The sequence below is a fragment of the Westerdykella ornata genome (assembly GCF_010094085.1).
Source record: "Westerdykella ornata strain CBS 379.55 unplaced genomic scaffold EI97scaffold_2, whole genome shotgun sequence".
NCBI classification, from domain to species: Eukaryota; Fungi; Ascomycota; class Dothideomycetes; order Pleosporales; family Sporormiaceae; genus Westerdykella; species Westerdykella ornata.
Window position 1 is genome coordinate 307,411 of NW_022986852.1, and position 18,672 is coordinate 326,082.

At 54.2% G+C, this 18,672-nt stretch overlaps 7 protein-coding genes across 7 annotated transcripts; 2 read left to right on the forward strand and 5 right to left on the reverse strand.

Annotated features, from left to right (window-relative positions):
* Window positions 1-492: 492 nt before the first annotated feature.
* On the forward strand, window positions 493-930 carry EI97DRAFT_454899 (uncharacterized protein; the record flags this gene model as incomplete). Its single annotated transcript, XM_033800591.1, has 1 exon — window positions 493-930. The coding sequence occupies one exon, from the start codon at window positions 493-495 to the stop codon at window positions 928-930; it is 438 nt and encodes a 145-aa protein (XP_033657497.1).
* A 459-nt stretch (window positions 931-1,389) lies between these two features.
* EI97DRAFT_429717 (AAA ATPase) lies at window positions 1,390-4,685 on the reverse strand. The gene is made up of 6 exons (XM_033797509.1): window positions 4,311-4,685; window positions 4,223-4,250; window positions 4,113-4,168; window positions 3,806-4,055; window positions 2,261-3,752; window positions 1,390-2,208 (listed from the first exon to the last, which is right to left on the reverse strand). Exons 1-6 carry the CDS (start codon window positions 4,355-4,357, stop codon window positions 1,631-1,633), a joined length of 2,451 nt encoding a protein of 816 aa, XP_033657498.1. The 5' UTR covers window positions 4,358-4,685; the 3' UTR covers window positions 1,390-1,630.
* An 86-nt stretch (window positions 4,686-4,771) lies between these two features.
* On the reverse strand, window positions 4,772-5,903 carry EI97DRAFT_106074 (uncharacterized protein). Its single transcript, XM_033792932.1, has one exon. The coding sequence runs from the start codon at window positions 5,738-5,740 to the stop codon at window positions 5,138-5,140; it is 603 nt and encodes a 200-aa protein (XP_033657499.1). The 5' UTR covers window positions 5,741-5,903; the 3' UTR covers window positions 4,772-5,137.
* Window positions 5,904-6,858: 955 nt separating this feature from the next.
* On the reverse strand, window positions 6,859-7,290 carry EI97DRAFT_369153 (uncharacterized protein; the record flags this gene model as incomplete). The annotated part of the gene is made up of 2 exons (XM_033795172.1): window positions 6,859-7,212; window positions 7,261-7,290. Coding segments are annotated over 2 exons (384 nt in total), but the record flags the coding sequence as incomplete, so codon positions are not given.
* Window positions 7,291-9,531: 2,241 nt separating this feature from the next.
* On the forward strand, window positions 9,532-10,799 carry EI97DRAFT_447611 (C4-dicarboxylate transporter/malic acid transport protein; the record flags this gene model as incomplete). Its single annotated transcript, XM_033800105.1, has 3 exons — window positions 9,532-9,896; window positions 9,962-10,541; window positions 10,638-10,799. The coding sequence occupies 3 exons, from the start codon at window positions 9,532-9,534 to the stop codon at window positions 10,797-10,799; spliced, it is 1,107 nt and encodes a 368-aa protein (XP_033657501.1).
* Window positions 10,800-11,159: 360 nt separating this feature from the next.
* EI97DRAFT_106280 (uncharacterized protein) lies at window positions 11,160-13,853 on the reverse strand. The gene has a single exon (XM_033792935.1). It carries the CDS (start codon window positions 13,718-13,720, stop codon window positions 11,474-11,476), a length of 2,247 nt encoding a protein of 748 aa, XP_033657502.1. The 5' UTR covers window positions 13,721-13,853; the 3' UTR covers window positions 11,160-11,473.
* A 2,172-nt stretch (window positions 13,854-16,025) lies between these two features.
* EI97DRAFT_106292 (serine palmitoyltransferase 2) lies at window positions 16,026-18,352 on the reverse strand. The gene has a single exon (XM_033792936.1). The coding sequence runs from the start codon at window positions 18,243-18,245 to the stop codon at window positions 16,239-16,241; it is 2,007 nt and encodes a 668-aa protein (XP_033657503.1). The 5' UTR covers window positions 18,246-18,352; the 3' UTR covers window positions 16,026-16,238.
* Between the last annotated feature and the right edge of the window lie 320 nt (window positions 18,353-18,672).

The following is an 18,672-nucleotide window of genomic DNA, read 5'->3' on the forward strand; positions in this document are numbered from 1 at the left end:
CGGGCGGTTAATGGTCAATAATGGGGCATAGGCTGCGTGTGCCACGCACGCCCTGCTAGAGGCTGCGACTGCGACCTCCCAAGCTACAGTACAGCCCGGAACTGCACGCTGCCGTCAGGAGCTGGAGGAGTCGGTCGCAGAGCGGGTCTCTTGGGTGAGAAAATAATACGCTGGGTAAATACCAGTCTTGTAGCCGCCGCAAGGGTGAGCACTGAGAAGAGAGAGGTGAGGTTCCTGTTGTTTGGTGGCCCCAACAAGGCATCGCGGGTCGAACAGGGATGTGGCGTCGAAAGAGCGCACGTGCTCACGAGCTGGACATGACCAATGGGGCGCCAATATGACATCGCGTCCAAAAGTGTGCTCAAACAATACCCAATCCTCATCGATAAATTCAGATCAGACGTCTCGAATAACAACGCTACCGCCTACTCCACATCTTCCCCCATCACGAGTCACCGGCGACCTTGTTGAAAAAGAAAAACCCCCAACACCATGGCGAACCCAATCCCCCTCTCCCCCGCCCAAGCGCACACCCTCTCCAACGAGACCCGCAACGAACTCTACAGCGCCCTCCTCTCCAGCACCGGCATCCTCAACATCGAAGCCACCCTCACCCACGAGCTGCAGCGCTCCGGCTGGCTCGACAGCCTCAAGCAGTACATCACCCAGCTGCTGCGGACCGGCGAGGCCACCACCGTCGACCAGATCATGGCCAAGGTGAGGGAGAAGACGGGCCTGGAAGCGCTTGCGGGTGAACATATGAATGGCGGCGGTGCGGCTACGAACGGTGTCAATGGCGTTAATGGCGTCAATGGGCATGAAGCTGGCGAGGGACTCGACTTGAAGATCCCAATTCAGGCGCTCGCCGAGGGATCCAAGACGATTCGGAGGGAATTGGAAAAGGTCTGCGAGATTGCTGGGGAACGATGAGCCAGTACAGGGGCAAGGCAGATCAGAAAACCACCGAGCGGTGCTCGAGAATGAAGTCACAGAGACTGGAAAGTTATCCAACGCGACGCGCTACTCGTCCCATCCGTCCGTCGATGGAACAATAGACGTTGTGACGGATACATACCCAACCCTCATAAAGTCGGCCTATAACGAAGCCACCCTTCGCGGATATATTCGGCTCCAAAGGCACGAGGAGGGAAGGATAACAAACCGGTTGCTGGACCAGTCGTCATCGACCCCTCACAGCACCATTCGTTGCGCGGTTCTCTGTGGTCATCAGTTGCTAGGGAAATGAAGTGTGGCCGTCGTACTGGGTGGTGCTCTCAGGGCCAGTTGTTATGTAGGAAGGCTGCATGTAAGCTTAGGCTACGTCGCTCCGGCGAAAAAATGGCACCTGGGCAGAAATAGAAACATCTCACAAGCAACCAACACGTGTGCGCGCAAAACATATCGTGTCATTTCACCTTCTCAAGGAGATTCTATGTAGGATTCGCTTCCGGAGATACCTAGATACAGCGTATCCACCTCAGCATTAGTCTGTTCGTCTCCGATCTATACCGAACCATTTGTGACTGGTCACGCAAAAGCATGATGACCACATGAGCGCCAGGAGACCACCGACCCATACCCCCGCAGACGGATACCCATGAACACAAAATTGTCCAACTCTTGTCTAGACTTACGAATAGAGATCCTCGTCCTCCCCAGCCTGTCCGAAGTTGTTGTTCTCGGTCTGGGCAGCGCCCGCCTCTGGGAAGCGGAAGAAGCTCGATCCGCCCGAGTTCTTCATGCTCTGAGCGAACGCCTCATACCGCCGGATCTCGACATCAGTGACGGATCGGCGGGCGGAGCGCATGGCCTCCTCGAAGTGGGCCTTGGTAAGCTCAGGGACGAGATCCTCGCCCTCATCCATTTCCGTGTCTTCGCCGGCCTGCTCGCGCTGCTTCTGGCGCTCAATCTCCATGGAGATGGACTGCTTGATGGCAAGCTTGACAGCACGTTGAGTGACGAATCCAAGATCGGCACCAGAGAAGCCGTGAGTGTTGGCCGCAATGTACTCGAGGTCAACATCCGGAGCAACCGGGGTCTTGCGGAGTTGAGCCTTCAAGATGCTGACACGAGAGGCTTGGTCGGGCAGCGGAACGTAGACAAGCGTGTCGAGACGACCTGGACGGCAGAGGGCATTATCGAGCTGCTCCGGACGATTCGTGGCTCCAATAACGAACACGTTCTTCTTGGAGGTCATGCCATCCATCTCTGTATCGAGTTAGCGAGCAATTCGACATTCCATAGTCATGATGGTACTTACCAGTCAGGAGCTGGTTGACAACACGATCCGAAGCACCGCCAGCGTCGCCGACGGAGCCTCCACGCGACTTCGCAATTGAGTCCAATTCATCAAGGAAGACGACGCAGGGCGCGGCCGCACGGGCTTTGTCGAAGATGTCGCGAATGTTGCTCTCGGACTCACCGAACCACATGGACAGGAGCTCAGGTCCCTTGACCGAGATGAAGTTGGCTGCGCACTCATTCGCCACAGCCTTGGCGAGCAGAGTCTTACCGGTACCAGGGGGTCCATAGAACAGAACACCACGGGAAGGCGAGAGACCGAACTTGAGGAACTTGTCGGGGTGGTCGACAGGATACTGTACGCTCTCGATAAGCTCGCGCTTGACATCTTCCAAGCCACCGATATCCTCCCACCGAACGTTGGGGACTTCGACAACGGCAACTTCGCGCAAAGCGGACGGGTTGGAGACACCAAGGGCGAAACGGAAGTTCTCCATGGTAACGCCAAGAGAGTCGAGGACCTCAGCATCGATGGTATCCTCATCCAAATCAATCAAATCCATTTTTTCACGGATCTGCTGCATGGCTGCTTCGGAGCAGAGGGAAGCGAGATCGGAACCGACGTAGCCGTGCGTCTCGGCAGCGATGGTCTGGAGATCCACATCATCGGCAAGCTTCATGTTCTTGGTGTGGATCTGGAGAATCTCCAGACGTCCAGTGGGGTCGGGAATGCCGATATCAACCTCACGATCGAAACGGCCGAAACGACGCAGGGCAGGGTCGATCGAGTTGGGACGATTGGTAGCGGCCATGACGACCACGTTGGAGCGAGCCTTCATGCCGTCCATCAACGTGAGGAGCTGGGAAACGACACGGCGCTCAACCTCGCCGTTGGTCTTCTCACGCTTCGGCGCAATCGAATCGATTTCATCGATGAAGATAATGGCCGGGGAGTTCTTCTCTGCCTCTTCGAAAGCCTTCCGGAGGTTGGACTCGGATTCACCAGCCATCTTGGACATGATTTCGGGGCCGTTGATCAAGAAGAAAAAGGCGCCGGTCTCGTTGGCGACGGCACGAGCCATTAGCGTCTTACCGGTACCAGGCGGGCCATACATCAGGATACCACGAGGAGGCTTGATACCGATCGACTTGAAGAGCTGAGGATGGCGGAGCGGCAATTCGACCAGTTCGCGGATCTGAGCCATCTGCTTCCTGCATCCACCAATGTCGTCATAACCGACTTCGTTGAGGTTGCCCTCCTCGTCCTCTCGTTGTATGGGCTCGCCTTCGCAGTGGATGACGGTGTCCTGGGCGACGATGCCGAACTCTGGCGGATCTACCTCGACGACCTTGAACTCGACTTGCCGCATACCACCGCGTGCTGTGAAGGTGTCGCCCTGGCGGACGGGTCGGTACGCCTCGCGGAAATAGGGAGCGAGGAAGACATCGAATAATGAGCCGGTGATGCCCTCAACGGTGTCTGCGATGGGGAGGACTGCGATGCGCTTGGCCTGCAAATGAGGTCAGCACTGTGCTTGGTCGAGCTTTCTCTCACAAAACGTACATATTTGATGTCGGGGCAGGGATGTATCGTAATAACATCGCCGTGCTTCACGCGAAGATTGTGGCGAACAACGCGGTTTATCCGTGCGGAGCCATCATCGAGGTCGTCGTCAGCGAGCACGATGAGGACAGTGTCCTTCCGCTTCTTGCCCTTCACCAAGACTGTGTCACCGCGGAACAACTGCAGGGTCTCCATGGTGTTGTTGGAGAGGGCGATGATGGAGTTGTCATCGTTAATGGCATCGGTCACGCTGAAAAAAGTGTTAGTTCAAGGTTTTCTCTTCATCTTGGCGCAAATAGGGACCTACATCAATGAATTTGGCTTCTTCTTCTTCTTGAGGATAGCTGTTGCGGTTTCGTCATTCTGTGGCGGTTTGTCAGCAACATGCTTTGTCGAAGTGTTGCGGGCAGTATTTACGTCGTGGTGCTCAGCTCCCGAAGGGTCCCTGGTCAAAATTAGCAGCTTTCACAAGGCAATGAAGCTGGTGGCGTGGGATGGTACGTACTTGGAGAGGTCCACCTTCTTATGGGTGTGGTCTGGCTCAGCCGACATGATGCAGGTGAGTTTCTATGAAGTGGCCCGGTGCTTCGCTGAATGAGTATAAGGAATGTTGCAGCGGATGCGGACGGCGAACGCGGTGGTGAAGCGATGGGGGGTTGAGTGAGATGGGGGTAGGCAGAGGGGGGGCAGAGTGAGAGGAGAGAGGAGGGTGGAGGGTATAAGTAGCTCCGGCGGTGATGGGTGAAGATGGCCGTAGCTCGGTTTGGGCTAGGTTGCCACGGTGCCACGGTTGCTCGCCCGCACAGACCACTCACCGCCGCCGCAACACCACAAGATCGAAACCAGTCGAAGCGGCTGGACTCGCTCACCAAATCCACCTTTACTGTACCATTTTGTCCACAGTGCAAGACACGGCCGCCACTGTTGTATTTGGTATCTCCTCAATCCTCTTACTCCACGGGCAGCCAATCAGCTAATTTGTCGGATTTCTGGGGTGTGATACAGCTACGTATGCTCGTCTGCCTGGCGCCCCGTGTTTTACTCCCTGGTAGTCCAAAGCTCGCGCCTTTCCCATCTTAGGCGCCAGATTGTTGGGTTACCACAGTGCTACTTGTATTTGTAAAGATATGTTTTGACGGCAAGAAGGGGTTAATGATCGACAGACTGTTCTTCTGGAGACCTAACATTTGACCACAATACGAATAGACAGTGCGCATTTGAGCGATATCATCTAGTTCGAGATGTCTTCCCAGACGCTTCTGATTGCAATCCATATATGGATCTTCATCTACAATGCCTCCTTTTACATAACCCTTCACTCATCAACCTAGCTTAGGGTACACTTCGCTCAGGTCTACCTACTCCACGACCCTTCTGACTCCCAGCACAAAGCTCAAACGCCACCCCACCTCCCGCCGGACACCCTCCCACAGGCGCATTCGGCTTATACCCATTCTCCGCAACAAAATACGCCTGCTGCTCATCTCCAGATCCCGGATCCAAATGGAACACTCTGCACTGCGGTCCCGCAACCGCCTTCAACCCTTGCTCGTGTCCCACACATCCCTCCGGTGCATCCACACAGTCAATCAGACTAAGGTCGTAGTAGACGTTTCCGTCAGGCGCGGCCGTGTACTCGAATTGCGTTACGGGGCCGCCGCCTACGGCGCTGGCTTTGATGGAGACGCCGCCGCAGCCGGGAGACGGGCAGGCGGTGGAGTGGTACAGTGGTTCGCTGTAGGTGGCGCCGCCTTGGAGGATTCCAGGTGTGGGGTCGCCCATGGGTCGGATGACGGAGATGGAGACGTCGTAGGGGCAGGAGTTTTTGAGGATGGCCTGGCCGGGGATGGCTTCCAGCGTTGAGGCGCGGAGTTGGAGCGTTGGGGCCGCGAGAGGGAGTGCCGGCACGATGCTGAGGAGGTAGGCGTATTGCATCGTGTGTTGGATTTTATGATATTGCTTCTTGGGAACTGTACCCGTGGATAGTTGCCGTGGTTTGGGTTTTCTGAAAAAGTGGACAGGTTTGCACTTGGGTCGTTTTATAACTGCTTCTTTTCGCCGAATCGTCAATCGATTGTGTGACTAGCACTGCGATCCCAAGTCCGTTATTTGAATGCCAGAGACTCCGTGCAGGGCTCCCTCGATGAGTGTGACTCGATTTCTTTGAAGGTCCCGAGGGGTCCATTGTCCTGGAAGTGGTTATTGTGTGTGACAAGCCTATTGTCCGTGAATGGCTTATTGTCTACTATGATTCACAAGGTCAAAGAACGTGCCAGCTGAGTACCCAGGAGCGTTTCAAGCAGTGGCACTTTTGTCCCCTGTCTCTTTGACGGTTCTTGCGCCGTGGGTCGTTGCTACGACAAGCGCATGTTTGTGATGGTGTTCGCTTTAAATGGACACAATAAGAGATTCCTCCACAGATTCCTCCACACAATCCTATTGGGACGACGCTCTGAGGTCATATCCCATGGCGATTTAAAATGCATCCAGGTGAATATGTATGTGTATAGATAGATCCCAGTAAAATGACGGAAATCTTTAACCCAAGAAGTCATAGTTCGGAAAAGAGTATGCTATGTGCCCTGCATCCATACTCCAAAAACATGCTTGCACGTTGCGGGCATCTACATCCAAAAGAAATAAATTACAACTACTGCAAAGCAGGCACTACTTGTTCTGCTCTGCAGAAGCACCTGGGAAGATGCTATGTGCATCAATGCAAAACGCAGGGGTGAAAGAGCTAAAGTTGAATCTATAGGGAATGGCCGGTTAAAGAGTACGCAATCCAAATATGTGGCTATACTCTGTGAACGGGTGGAGAAAAGGGGCGAACATTTGACTTGCAGGCAGGCGTGAGCGGTTACTCAAGGGTTGCGCCGTGCAATGTGTGATATATGTACGGATCGATAGGCCTTCAATATAAGGTCGAAATAAAAAATTGACCACTTTCATCACAAGGCCAGACAGAATTTCAGCTGACACCTCCAGTCGTTCTGCATGTCCCCTTGCCCCCAACCCCACGCATTATTAGAAGACCATGCAGTCCGTATTAACTATCTTCTCCGCTTCCCCATCCTGCTCCCCGGGAGTCTAACTCCCACCCGTGCCGCCTTCTTCAGAAACCTCTTCAACTTCGCTATTCCGCCCTGATTGAGCCGCTGATCACAAGCAGGCGACTCGACGTGCTGGAACAAGCTCGACAGTTTAGGAAACGTCGTGTCGCAAGTCGGGCAGAAATAAGGGTGTGCCTTGATATCGAACCCCCCAGCGAATTCGTTTCGGGTTTGTTGGTAAATCCGATACTCTTTGAAGAGGTACTTTTTCCACTGGTAGCATGCGGCCGCCGCTTGGTTCAGGTCGATGATGTCGATGCCTGATTCGCAGGCGCCGGATTCGAGATGGATCATCTAGCCGTTGTCAGGGTGGTTTTTATGTGCAATCGTGACGGTGCCCACCATGCCGCCGTATGTGGTGAACTTGCGGTCAACCAAAACACTTGTAATCCGCGGAGCGGTGGGTGAGCATGTGCTACTAATTATTAGCGCTGTTCATACAATCACCGTTAGAATTATAGCTACTTACCCCCGCCAGGTTCGCCGGAGTCTCGAAGTGGCGCTCGCATTGGCGGCACACATTGCAGTCGTCCATATGCTTCCAGTACGCCTCCCTATCCTTACCGGCAGCGTCCCAGAGCTCGGAACCGGGCTTGCAACCACGACAGACCTTACGACATCCTGTTCCTCCGCAGTGGGCGAGGAGACCTGCTCGGGTCGGTGCGTCAAAGTCGCATAGGGGACATAGAGAGTGGTGGCTAGGTTTGAGTATGTGTTCTCGAAGGGCGGGTTTGGTGCGGAACTGTCGGTTACATCGGTCGCAGTAACTGGAAATGGTAAGAACTTGCTAGTCGCTTGGGATATGCTGTACTTACGGTGCCATGGTTGTGTGTGGTTCCAGTTTTAGTGATGCAGCCTTGGATTGTGCAGGAGGAGATGTGCCGACAGTTTGAATTAAACTGCGAAATTGGGTCAGTTGGGATTCTTATTTCGTTGGCAAGTACCCCTGATTGAAATTGGGCAAATATATGCTCTTAAATTGGGCAGAAGAATCAGCATTCACTGATATCATGTTCAAGCATGTCAGTGGCTATGTCGAAGTAATCCGCCTGAACATAGCTTAGGTTACCTGGTAGTCTGTTCACAATGATGCTTCGCGGTCGACAGAAGACTCCAGCCTGGTCTATTGGAACGATGAGATCCGCCATTCGTTTATTAGATTAGAGTGTTTCCTTAGAACTCGAAATCCAAAATGGAGCCATCTGTTCTAGTCCATTTTGAATGTGTTGCTGGCGATCGTGTGTGAACGGTCTAAGAACCATGCTGACAGTTGATTATTCGTCGTGATCGAGGATATATGCCGGCTTTCATGACCAGTAACCCGATCTTGGAGGTCTGTCCGGGTCGTGTAACCCCTGAGATAAATGCATGGAAACGGCAATCATTCAGCCAGCATTTTCCAGTTGTCCACGAGTCTTGTGGTAATGTAATGTCAAATAGTCGACTGGGAACTCGAAACGATATAGTGCCCACATAGAGAGACGCCGATTATAGTAACCCCCCTATTAATGGAGAAACTGAGCAATGCGCAACTTACTACAATACAGGTCCTGAAAGAACAGCTAACTATACCTAGCAACCGTGAAGGTCCCCAGGGTTCAAAGCCGTGAAGGTTCAAGGCTTCAACCTTCCGCCAAAGTGCGAAGAAACCGGATTCCTTTCAAATGGTAGCGACTGTGATGAAGCGACGATGAAGCACCAAGAACAAAACTCCAACCAAATGGGCGTGAGCCCTATCTTAAATCTTCAAACTGCGAATTATTAGGTGTAGAAAAGGTCGAGAGCACATCCAGTTCCTCACTTTTCGACTCCTGGCTTGTCCCAAAATAGCTAGCGTCAAAATTTACGTGCGGGACGGGGCTTCCTTCAGGTTGCCACTGCCGGTGGCCATTGCGCGATCTTTCGGGACGTAAGGTTTTCATCGAGAGTCTGCAGACATCGCGACATCAATTCTGCGACTTGGTGATTTCATCAACGAAATGGAATTCTATCACCGAGCTTACTGTAGCTCACATGCCTGGTTATGCATCCGACCATCGTACTGTCGCCCTTTCAACGGCCTAGCGTCGATTTCGTAAACTAGGTCAATCCCCTAGTATGACTAACTTACGCTAACATTGTCACGAGCATAAAGAACTGGAGAACTTGATCCATTCCATTTATTAGGCATGCAACAGTCATTCCGTCGCTTTAAAGCCCGGCCCAACCAACTTTTCTATGTATAAGCATCTTTCCGCTCCCATTCCTATTCACATCTTCATCCTCACACGCGTCATTATCATTGCGTCCGTTACTTGACCTCCTTCTTTCCTTCTGCCTTATTTGATAGTTTGATAATCAATCACCTGCTCCCGTGGCTTAACCGATATGCCTATGAGTGGGCACACTGCAGTACCAGAGCCAGATGGGAGCTCTCAGGACGACCACGGCCCAGCTGCAGAGAAGGCATGTACCCGTCGTCACAGTCCTGGCGGCACAGACTGGATCATTCAAAGCAGCAGAGGATGGAGACGGGCGGTACAGAACTTCACTCCGTCTTGGGTAGGTAGACGGTGCAATTCTCCGTAGAATTAATTCAACACGATGCTGACGGTCAAACAGTTCACCATAACAATGGGCACCGGCATCGTATCCATCCTCCTCCAATTCTTCTCCACCATCTACCCCCGCCACGAGCCCTTGCTCCGAATCCTCAGCATCATCTTCTTCGTCCTGAACGTCTTCTTCTTCGCCGTCATCTCCGTCACCACGATCCTCCGCTACTCCCTGTATCCCCAGACGTGGCTCCTCATGGTCCGGCATCCCGTCCAATCCCTCTTCCTGGGCGCCATCCCCATGGGTTTCGCCACCATCATCAACATGTTCGTCAACGTCTGCGTTCCGGCATGGGGCGGACGCACCATCCAAGTCGCCTGGGCCCTGTGGTGGATCGATGCCGCAGTCAGTATATTATGCAACGTCTGGCTGCCCTTCCAAATGTCCGTAACCCCTCCTCCCCAACCCCCCCTACTATCCACACCTTACAACTCACATCCCAACTTAGGATAATCACGCACAAGAACCGCCCAGAAACCATGACAGCAGCCTGGCTCCTCCCCATCGTCGCGCCCATCGTCTCCGCCGCCAGCGGCGCCCTCGTCGCCTCGGCGCTGCCCAACCCCTCCCACGCCCTCTGGACCCTAATCACCAGCTACGTCCTCTGGGCCACAGGCATCCCGCTCGCCCTCGCCGTCCTCGTCATCTACTTCCACCGCCTAACCATGCACAGCCTGCCCCCTCAAGAAGCCATCGTGAGCGTCTTCCTCCCGCTCGGCCCCCTGGGCCAGGGCGGCTACGCCGCCATGAAGCTCGGCCTCGTCGCGAGGACCGTGTTCCCTCTCACGCGGACGCTGCATCCGCTTGCCGGCGACGTTTTCTACGTCTTGGGTTTCGCCGTCGCGATGGTGCTGTGGGGGTTCGGTCTCGTGTGGCTGTTTTTCGCCGTCGCGGGGATTAGTCATTCGAGGAGGTTCCCGTTTAATATGGGCTGGTGGGGTTTCACGTTTCCGTTGGGCGTGTATGCGATGGCGACGTTGGTCATGGGGACCGAGTTGCCGTCCGGGTTTTTTAGGGTCCTGGGGACGGTATGTTGTCGCTTTTTTCTTCTTCCTCCTTAATATTGTGGGCTCCGAGTTTAATATCGGTGTTATCGGAAAGAAGGAAACTAAATAAGACACTAGGTCTTCGGAATATGCGTCGTCGTGCTCTGGCTCATCGTCGCCGTGGGCACCCTGCGCTACTCGCTCAAAGGCGCGCTGTTCGAGGCCCCGTGTCTGCGGGAGATGGAAAAGGCGAAAGGGTTCCCGATGGATTGGGTGCTGGACCGGGATTCCCGGGCTTGACAAACGTTTTGCTCGAAGTCGTAGAACATGTAGTTGTATGTTGTGGGAGTTTGCCGCACGTGCGGTATACTAGAGAGCCCTAGGCTAAAGGGTGCTACCTCCCTTATAGATCTCTTCTTAATAGCCGGGCATGTCCGTATCGTGCGACCTTGGCTACGCTGTCATTTCTTTTGCCTACATGCAGCAACCGGCCTCGCTCTATCACCCTCAACACCTCTCTCTCTTTTCCTCTCTCGACCGAATTCTCTATGAACATCGACACGGCCAAGGTCCAATCCCACTCAGTCAGAAAGTCACCACACTGCAAATGCTCAACCGCAATGACCCTTCTTCACGATAACAAAATCCTGCGGTTTGAAGCGGTAATCGGTTTTACGTGTTTACAACAGGGGCGACGATGGGACGCTCCAGCACGCGCCGCATATATACAATTCAAGTAACCAACTACCTGAAGCTTCCCACCCAGCCATCACTAGCCAGTAATTCCAAACCCCTATTCCATGACGCCAGAACACAGCCCGCATAAATCCCACCGGCCCAACGACCTCTTCGCAAAGCACGCTTCATACAAAAAAACAACACGAAATTAAGACCATACCCTCACAAATAACACCCCCCATCATAACCCCCACAAAAAGCCACCACCCTCTTACCCACCAACCCCATCTCCCTCCCTACAAATACCCGTCCCCCCAACTATCCACCCTCTGATCCCTCCCGAAACCACGTCTCTGCTGCTGGCCACGCATTGCAAACTCATACGCATCCGCACTCTTCCTCTCGCGGAGCGCCTCAAGCCCCGCCTGAAGGATGTCTTGCATATTGTACGGATCTGAGCGGCCGGGCCGAGAATCGGGAGGAGCTTTCGGGTTTGCATGGTAGCGCTGGGCGTAAGACCCAAAGGGGCGGTGAGGAGGAAGATAGTGGCGGGCGTCCAAGGGATTGGGTGTGTATGTAGTAGCGGTACTGTGGTGGGTGCGTGGAGGCCATGTAGCGACGGACTCGGTATCAGGGAAGGTATCTAGATGGCGGTGCGCTGAGCTGTTGCGGCGATGGAGGGGGAAGGGGATGGGTGGGTAGTCATCGACGTCGAGTGAGTGGTGTCTGGTGCGATATCGCGTAATTGGGTAAGGTTTGTCATGGAAGTAATCAGTGTGTTTCTTCTGGGAGTGATGGGCGTTGTAACGGGTACGGCGGTTTCGCCGATGCGTTGGCTCTGAGAAGACGCTGTCGGAGGGGGACCGGATGGAGGAGGACGAGTCGTAGTAACTGACGGTGTCGCTACCGCGGTCTGCTGAGGACGTCCTTGATATTGGATGCGGAGGGAATTTCTCTACGACGAAGGTAGGTGTTTGACGAGGGGATATTGGAAGCGATCTCCGATGCGTGGGCTTTACGTGGTTGAAGCCACGCTCGACGATCCTTTCGCGGTGATGAATGCTGTCGTAGACGTGCGGTGGGTCATCGTGAGGCATTCGACTAGCCGCACGAGGTGAATGCCTCTCTCGGCTACCTTCACCTCCGCTCATGGGTGCAGTATTGACCTCGATGTGGATCTGTTGTTTGGGGAGGCTGCTGCTGGACGATTTTGGCGAATGTTCCTTGCTGGATCTCCCGCTATGTGGGCCCATGGGCGGTGGGCCGAATGTAGACCTGGTTCTTGCGTGGGAGGCCTTGGTTTTATACATCTTATCGACTCCTCCACGGCTACGGCTCCTTTGCTTGTTCCGTTCCTTACTCTTGCTCCGATGTCTGCTAGCACTTCTTGACCTTCCTCGGACGATGTTCAAGACATCTTCTTCAATCGATGTTGCGCTAAAGGAGTGACTGCTCGAGGCCTTTGAGTCGCTGTTGGAGTCGCTGTCTGAATCTGATTGGTATTTTCCAGGCAAAGATAGACTCTTCGACTTGTTGGCCTTATGCGCTTTTTGGTGTTTCAAGCTTCTTTCGTCGATGATCTCGACGGGCTCTGCTCGTCCACCATGCCCACCAGCCGAATGGCCTCTGCCATGAGACGCTCCTTGTGAATAATGTGGCTCATTTGTCTGATTCCCGCGTGATGGTTGAGGCGGTGGAGGAGGAGGAGGAGGAGGAGGAAGAGGTGGTGGTGCTAGTGGGGCTGCATGCATGATGCCAGCTGACCCATGAGGTCCAGTAGGCTGCATATTCTGCGGTGGTGGTGGTGGCGGAGGTGGTGGCGGCGGAGGGAGCGGGACTTGCGCCGAACTACGCATAAAGACCTGAGCTTGGTTGTGACCGGCCAGGTGAGCATGAGGGTGATGGTGGTGTACTTCAGGCCCCCCATAAGGGCCAACATGACCACCCAACCCGTGATTGTGTCTCTGACCAGGCTGCGGCCGGAACTCGGTCTCCCGTCCAAAACCACGATGGTTATCAATCCGGAAAGACTCGTCCATTCCGACGGGCATCCCCGTGTGCTCCTTCCCATTTGGATTGGGACTTGCGAACAGTCGAGGCTCAATCTGAAGCACGAAATCGATGCTGACGAGCTGCTTCATCCGACGATTGATTTGTTTCCACCCGAGCTCGAGTCCGGCGATCGCCCATTGGATGGTAGGATCGTGTTGCCATAGCTGGAGGTTCTGGTCATGGACGAGGCGGGAGAGGTTGATGCGTGCGTTTTCCGAGGTTATGTCGTTGTAGGTGCGCTGGACGGAGCCGTTCTTCATGGTCCGCTGCATGCGGTCTAGCTCCTTTTTTATGCTCGCGATGGAGACTTGGTGCTGCTGGGCGGGCACGTCGGTCCAGGAGGAGTGTTTTCCTTTCTTCATGGACCATTGGCTCAGTGGGGGGTTGTATGGGCTGGATACGGATATCTGCGGTGTTGGACGATGGGCTCCCATGGTTGGCTGGTTGGAAACATGGGGTTGAAGATGAGGCGGAGGGTAAGGTGCGTTCATCTTGCAGACCGATCAGAGTGGGGTATGATGGGTGGTGTGAATACGTGCTCAAGCAACAGTGCAGTATACATCAGTGTTGCATAGCAGATAGCAAGACAGTAAAGGAGGACCTCATGTTGAAACTCTGCCTTTCTACAATCGAACAACTGAACGAAGTTGGGAGTTTGGCCTGGAATATATATCTCGCTCCTCATCCGTGTTGCACGAGCACTTCTCGCCGCAATGCTCGGTGAACCTTTGAACCCCTGTGAGTGCGCATCAGTACATCACATTTCCAATCGCGTCTTGACAACATGCTTCGATTGCAAGATCGGCACTATTGGTCGAAAAAACATGAGGCTTGCAATAGCTCCGCATATGGGTAGGCTAATAGTCTGCTCACCGGCCATCAGCCACGACTGTGTAAGAGGAATGGTGTCCCGGAAAGCAGGCAACTTGCTCAGCCTGGTCGCACGGGGTTTGACAGCAAGGTCGGTCTTTGGTTGACCACATCTGAGCCTCATACATCTCACCGGAGTGATCCTACTCGTCGAGCATTGCGCGGAAGACGCCGCGGTCGTTATGGACACGAGAGTCGGCTGTGTTGTGTAATTGGTGCCCGGGACGGAGGAGAAGGTGTGTTGCACCGGAAGGCCTTCCGCGTCCGGTGTGGAAAAAAAGATTGGCATGTGTTAAGTTGCACATCACTGGACATGAACGCTGTTTCGGAAGCTTGGTAGATGCAGAGCGCGGCGATGTAGGAGACGTAGATCAGTGGGTGAGGAATGAATTGATGCGAACTCCTGTTCACTGAGCTCGTGCCCCACTTCCCACCTGCATGTTCGCTTCCGGCTTGACTCGCTGATATGTACCCAACCGTAAACACCCTCACCTATTCATACTGCAACTCGATTCTTCCCTCTCCTACCAGCTCCATCAAACCTATCCAAAATATAACAAAGGCGCGCCCTGCCAACAGCATGCCCCTTGCCCTCCCTCTCCGAGGGTCGCCACCCCAGCTCCATACATACCTCGTACACGTTACACCTCTGCCTCACGAAATCCCTCAGATATCAGCACTGCTACATGATCACTGCTAGCACGATCTCTTCATACACCTTCTACTCCTCATCAGAGGTCCTCCACCGTCCGGTGTCTACACACGATCAAGTCTAAAAACCCCTGACACGCCTCCAAAAAGTCCACGTCAAACCTACCCAATCTCGTATCCGACACGCTCATGAATGCGGCTCCTTTCCCTTGATTCGCTGCTCCACTTTTCCAGCCATATAGCAGCGCAGGTAGCTTCACCGGTCAGTCGGTCGGCAAGGAGGGACTGTGGACTATGTATACACAGTACGTATTAATACGTATACATGCATTTTTGACCTGCACGGTAAGGTAGGTGTGTGCAATGGTGTATGTTGCCCCCGCGCAATACTAGATGTATTCATCGCCTCGTACGGCTGTAGATACTATGAAGGTCTATCCATTTCAGGGCCTAGTGTGGAATTTGTAGAACGGTGGACTGGGCTATGGTGTTACAACTACGACCACGACCCAGTGACGCGGCGCGGACGTCAAAAATAATGAATAGTAGCATCTAGCGTTGCGTAGCGATAGCTAGCAGTGGTGGTGGCAGTGATGGTGGCAGTGAATATACATATATTCAATCAGATCTGAAATACACGGCGCGGATAGATCCAAAGCTGCACAGACGCCCCGCATCTATAAAGCAGAGTGACGCTTCCCACTTCTCTCCATGCGGCGGTAATGTAGGTAGGGAACCGCAGGCAGACGGTCCATACAGTAGATTGCACACCGTATTATTACCATCACATACGTACGTATCTACGTACATGCCCTTCATGCCTTCATAGCCATGTACATGCACTGGCTCGCTCACACACAATACACGCCCGCCATGCCTCTGCCTCTGCCCATGCCTATGCCGACGCCTAATAACCACCCCTCCTTAACCTCACGACATCCCATGCACACAGACTCCCAACCTCCACACGGGGAAGGGACTCCCCTCTCCTTCCCCTCTACAAGACAAACTCATCGACCAAGAAGCAGCAAAAAGAAAAACGTGCACACAGCAAGGGTATGAAACCTCATATCATACAAAAGCGTGCACATGCCGTCTAATCTTCCCTTCCCTTCCTTTCCCTTCCTTTGTCTTCCCTTTCCCTTCCCTTCCCTTCCCTTCCCATCCCATCACCTCTCTTGCACCATCCTCTTCTCCTCCATCCCTGAGGAAAACCCCCTCTGTACCAAAAACGCCACGATCCAAGAGGCCAGCCAAAGAATTCGCTGAAACAATGCTATAATTATGCATACATGCTGGCGCTGCCGCTACGATACAATTGACAAGCGAGACGAGGAAGCACAAGAACAAGAACATGCCGGAATGACGTTGCCTCACAACCGACCCCTCGGCCCGTTGGGAAGGCAACGAGGCTGTCACATGCAGCGGCCCACGACGCGCAAGGCAAAAGTGAAGCGTCCTCCCACCCCACCTCCCATCCGCATGCATCTATCTCAGAGGCAACTGAACATCCTCCACTCCCGCCCTTAGCACATCCTGCAACCGCCACCGGGGGGGATTCGGCTTCGACCTCGACCTCTCCATCGCATACTCATTACGAGGCAAATCCTCCGGAGCAGCCCCACCCGCAATCCCGCTGCTGAACTTCAGCTGCAGGAGGTCACCCACCTCGTCGCAAGCAGCCAGCATACGGTCAAGATCATCCTTGGTATGGGCCGCAGAGACGCAGAACCGTGCTCGGGACTCGACGAGCGGGGTAGCGGGGTATCCGACCACGACAACCGAAATCTTACGCTTGAGCATTTCATGTGAAAAGGCGGGCATTTTGGCGGGATTGTAGAGGAGGACGGGGATGATGGGCGAGTCGTCGTGGCCGTAGACGATGAAGCCCAGTCGCTTGAGACCTAAGCGGAGATACCGCGAGTTGAATGCGAGACGCTGAAGTCTCTCCTCGCCTTCTCCGGGAACGAGCTCGCCGGTGATGATGCGTAGAGAGGATGCAATCTGGACGAGCACGGCTGGGGAAGGCGATTCTCCAAAGAGCATGGCTGCGTTCTGGGTCCTCAGTTTATCGATGATGGACTTCTCTGCCGCGATGTAACCGCCGTTGGCGCCGAACGACTTGGTCAGCGTGCCCATCAGGATGTCCACCTCGGAAGGATCAACGCCGAAGTAGTCGCAGACGCCACGGCCGCGAGGTCCCAGCGCACCAACGGAGTGAGCCTCGTCGACGAACAGATTGAACTTGTACTTCTTCTTGAGCTCGATCAAAGCAGGGAGATTGCACATGGTCCCTTCCATGGAGTACAGACCTTCAACAACAACCAAGATCTTCTTCCAAGGACGGTGGGTGCGAGGCTGGCCCTGAGCAATCATTTTGCGAAGTCGGCTTTCCAGGTCTCGCATGTCGTTGTGCTTGAACATCTGAATCATGGCACCCGAGAGGCGGGCACCATAGCGGATAGAGGCATGATTATACTGGTCTGATATTATCAGAGAGCCCTTGCCAACGAGAGTGGGGAATGCGGTCGCATTGGTGACGAAGCCCATGGAGAAGACCATGGAGGCAGGCTTCCCGACGAACTTGGCCACTAGATCTTCGACTTCCAAGGTCAAATCGGACGTGCCAGAATCGGACCTGGGACTGGCTACGCTGACGCCATACTTTTTGATGATGACCTCGGTGGCATCGGCACAGGGGCCTTCGGACTGGGCGAACCCCAGGTAGTTGTATGAGCTCATATTAAGGGTCTCGGTGGTGGTCCCCAGAAGCTTGAAGGTATTGTTCCCATCGTCCGACTTGCGATCCAGCAGGGTGATGAAGCGGCCGGGGACACCGGTGGTAGGTCGTGAAAAGCAATCATTGATCCTCATCTTCAGTCTCCGCGTGTAGAAGTTGTCGAAATCGCTGTTCAAGGGAGCATATCCATCCTGCTCGGCCAAATGGCTGTAGTGCTGCTTCCTGAAGCGCTTCCCGAAGAAGTCGCGAACATGGCCAAATACGATTAAGATTAGGTAGCTGATGTAAGTGGTGATAAGAAAGTACATGGGCGGCGTGTCCTCGATTGGCTCCGCAAACTCTCCGACATGTTTACTGACATAACGGTGTTTAGGGGATCCCAGGGGCCCGAATTGTGCGTGTGCCTTTGCAATCTTGCGAGCCTCTTCAGGAGAAGGGGGTTGGAGGAGGGTGCGCGTCTCCGAAGGCTGCTTCTCGCCCGTCGCGGTTGTGAGGTTGATAGTGGGTAGAAGGGGGGAGGTTGAATTGAGCTGTGGAGAGGGCGAGCGCTGAAGGGCCTGCTGTTGAGCGAGGATGGCGGCCTGCAGGGCAGCGGCTTCGCTGCGGGTCCTGGGCGAACCTCCGCCGAAGAGGGATGCAAGCTTGTTGCCTTTGGTGAAGGACTGGCGGCGCTGTGTATCCGTCTTTTCGTTTATGGCATCCAGGGCGGGAGAGGGGTTGGAGGTCGCAAAGGGGTTCATGGTGCGGGTCGGCATGGCGGTGGAGGAAATGGCGGCAACAACAATGCTATTCTTCAGGTTGGTGGTGAGAGCACAAAGGCCGGAAAGCACACGTACAGACTCTCCAAGGAGCCCAACTGACTAGTCGAGTAAGTCGAGTCCGCCCAAGGTCGTCGGTGTGAGCAACAAAAGCACAGCCGTCGTTTGTCGTCGTTGCGCAGCGGGTGGCGCAGGAGCTGCAGGAGCTTTGCTAGCTTAGTCGTGTCGTCGTTGCCACTACTAGTCTACTCAGTAGCTGCTGAACAAGGACGCAGTGCGAGCTCGACGACGACCGATGGGCGGAGAGCACAATTGAGAAGACGGACGAAGGAGTGTGTTGTAGAGTCGAAGCTCTCGCCAGCACAAAAGCAGCAATGCCGCAGCTGTGCCGTACGGCGGCTTTTAAGGGAGGAAATTGCGCAGG

What these genes read in the sequence shown, in the direction of transcription:
- EI97DRAFT_429717 (XM_033797509.1), bottom strand. Translation starts at nt 4,357, where the DNA reads ATGTCGGCTGAGCCAGACCACACCCATAAGAAGGTGGACCTCTCCAA. An exon ending in AAGAAGGTGGACCTCTCCAA is followed by an intron (nt 4,251 to 4,310) that starts GTACGTACCATC and finishes AATTTTGACCAG; the next exon opens with GGACCCTTCGGGAGCTGAGC. An exon ending in CCTGCCCCGACATCAAATAT is followed by an intron (nt 3,753 to 3,805) that starts GTACGTTTTGTG and finishes CCTCATTTGCAG; the next exon opens with GCCAAGCGCATCGCAGTCCT.
- EI97DRAFT_106280 (XM_033792935.1), bottom strand. Translation starts at nt 13,720, where the DNA reads ATGAACGCACCTTACCCTCCGCCTCATCTTCAACCCCATGTTTCCAAC.
- EI97DRAFT_106074 (XM_033792932.1), bottom strand. Translation starts at nt 5,740, where the DNA reads ATGCAATACGCCTACCTCCTCAGCATCGTGCCGGCACTCCCTCTCGCG.
- EI97DRAFT_106292 (XM_033792936.1), bottom strand. Translation starts at nt 18,245, where the DNA reads ATGCCGACCCGCACCATGAACCCCTTTGCGACCTCCAACCCCTCTCCC.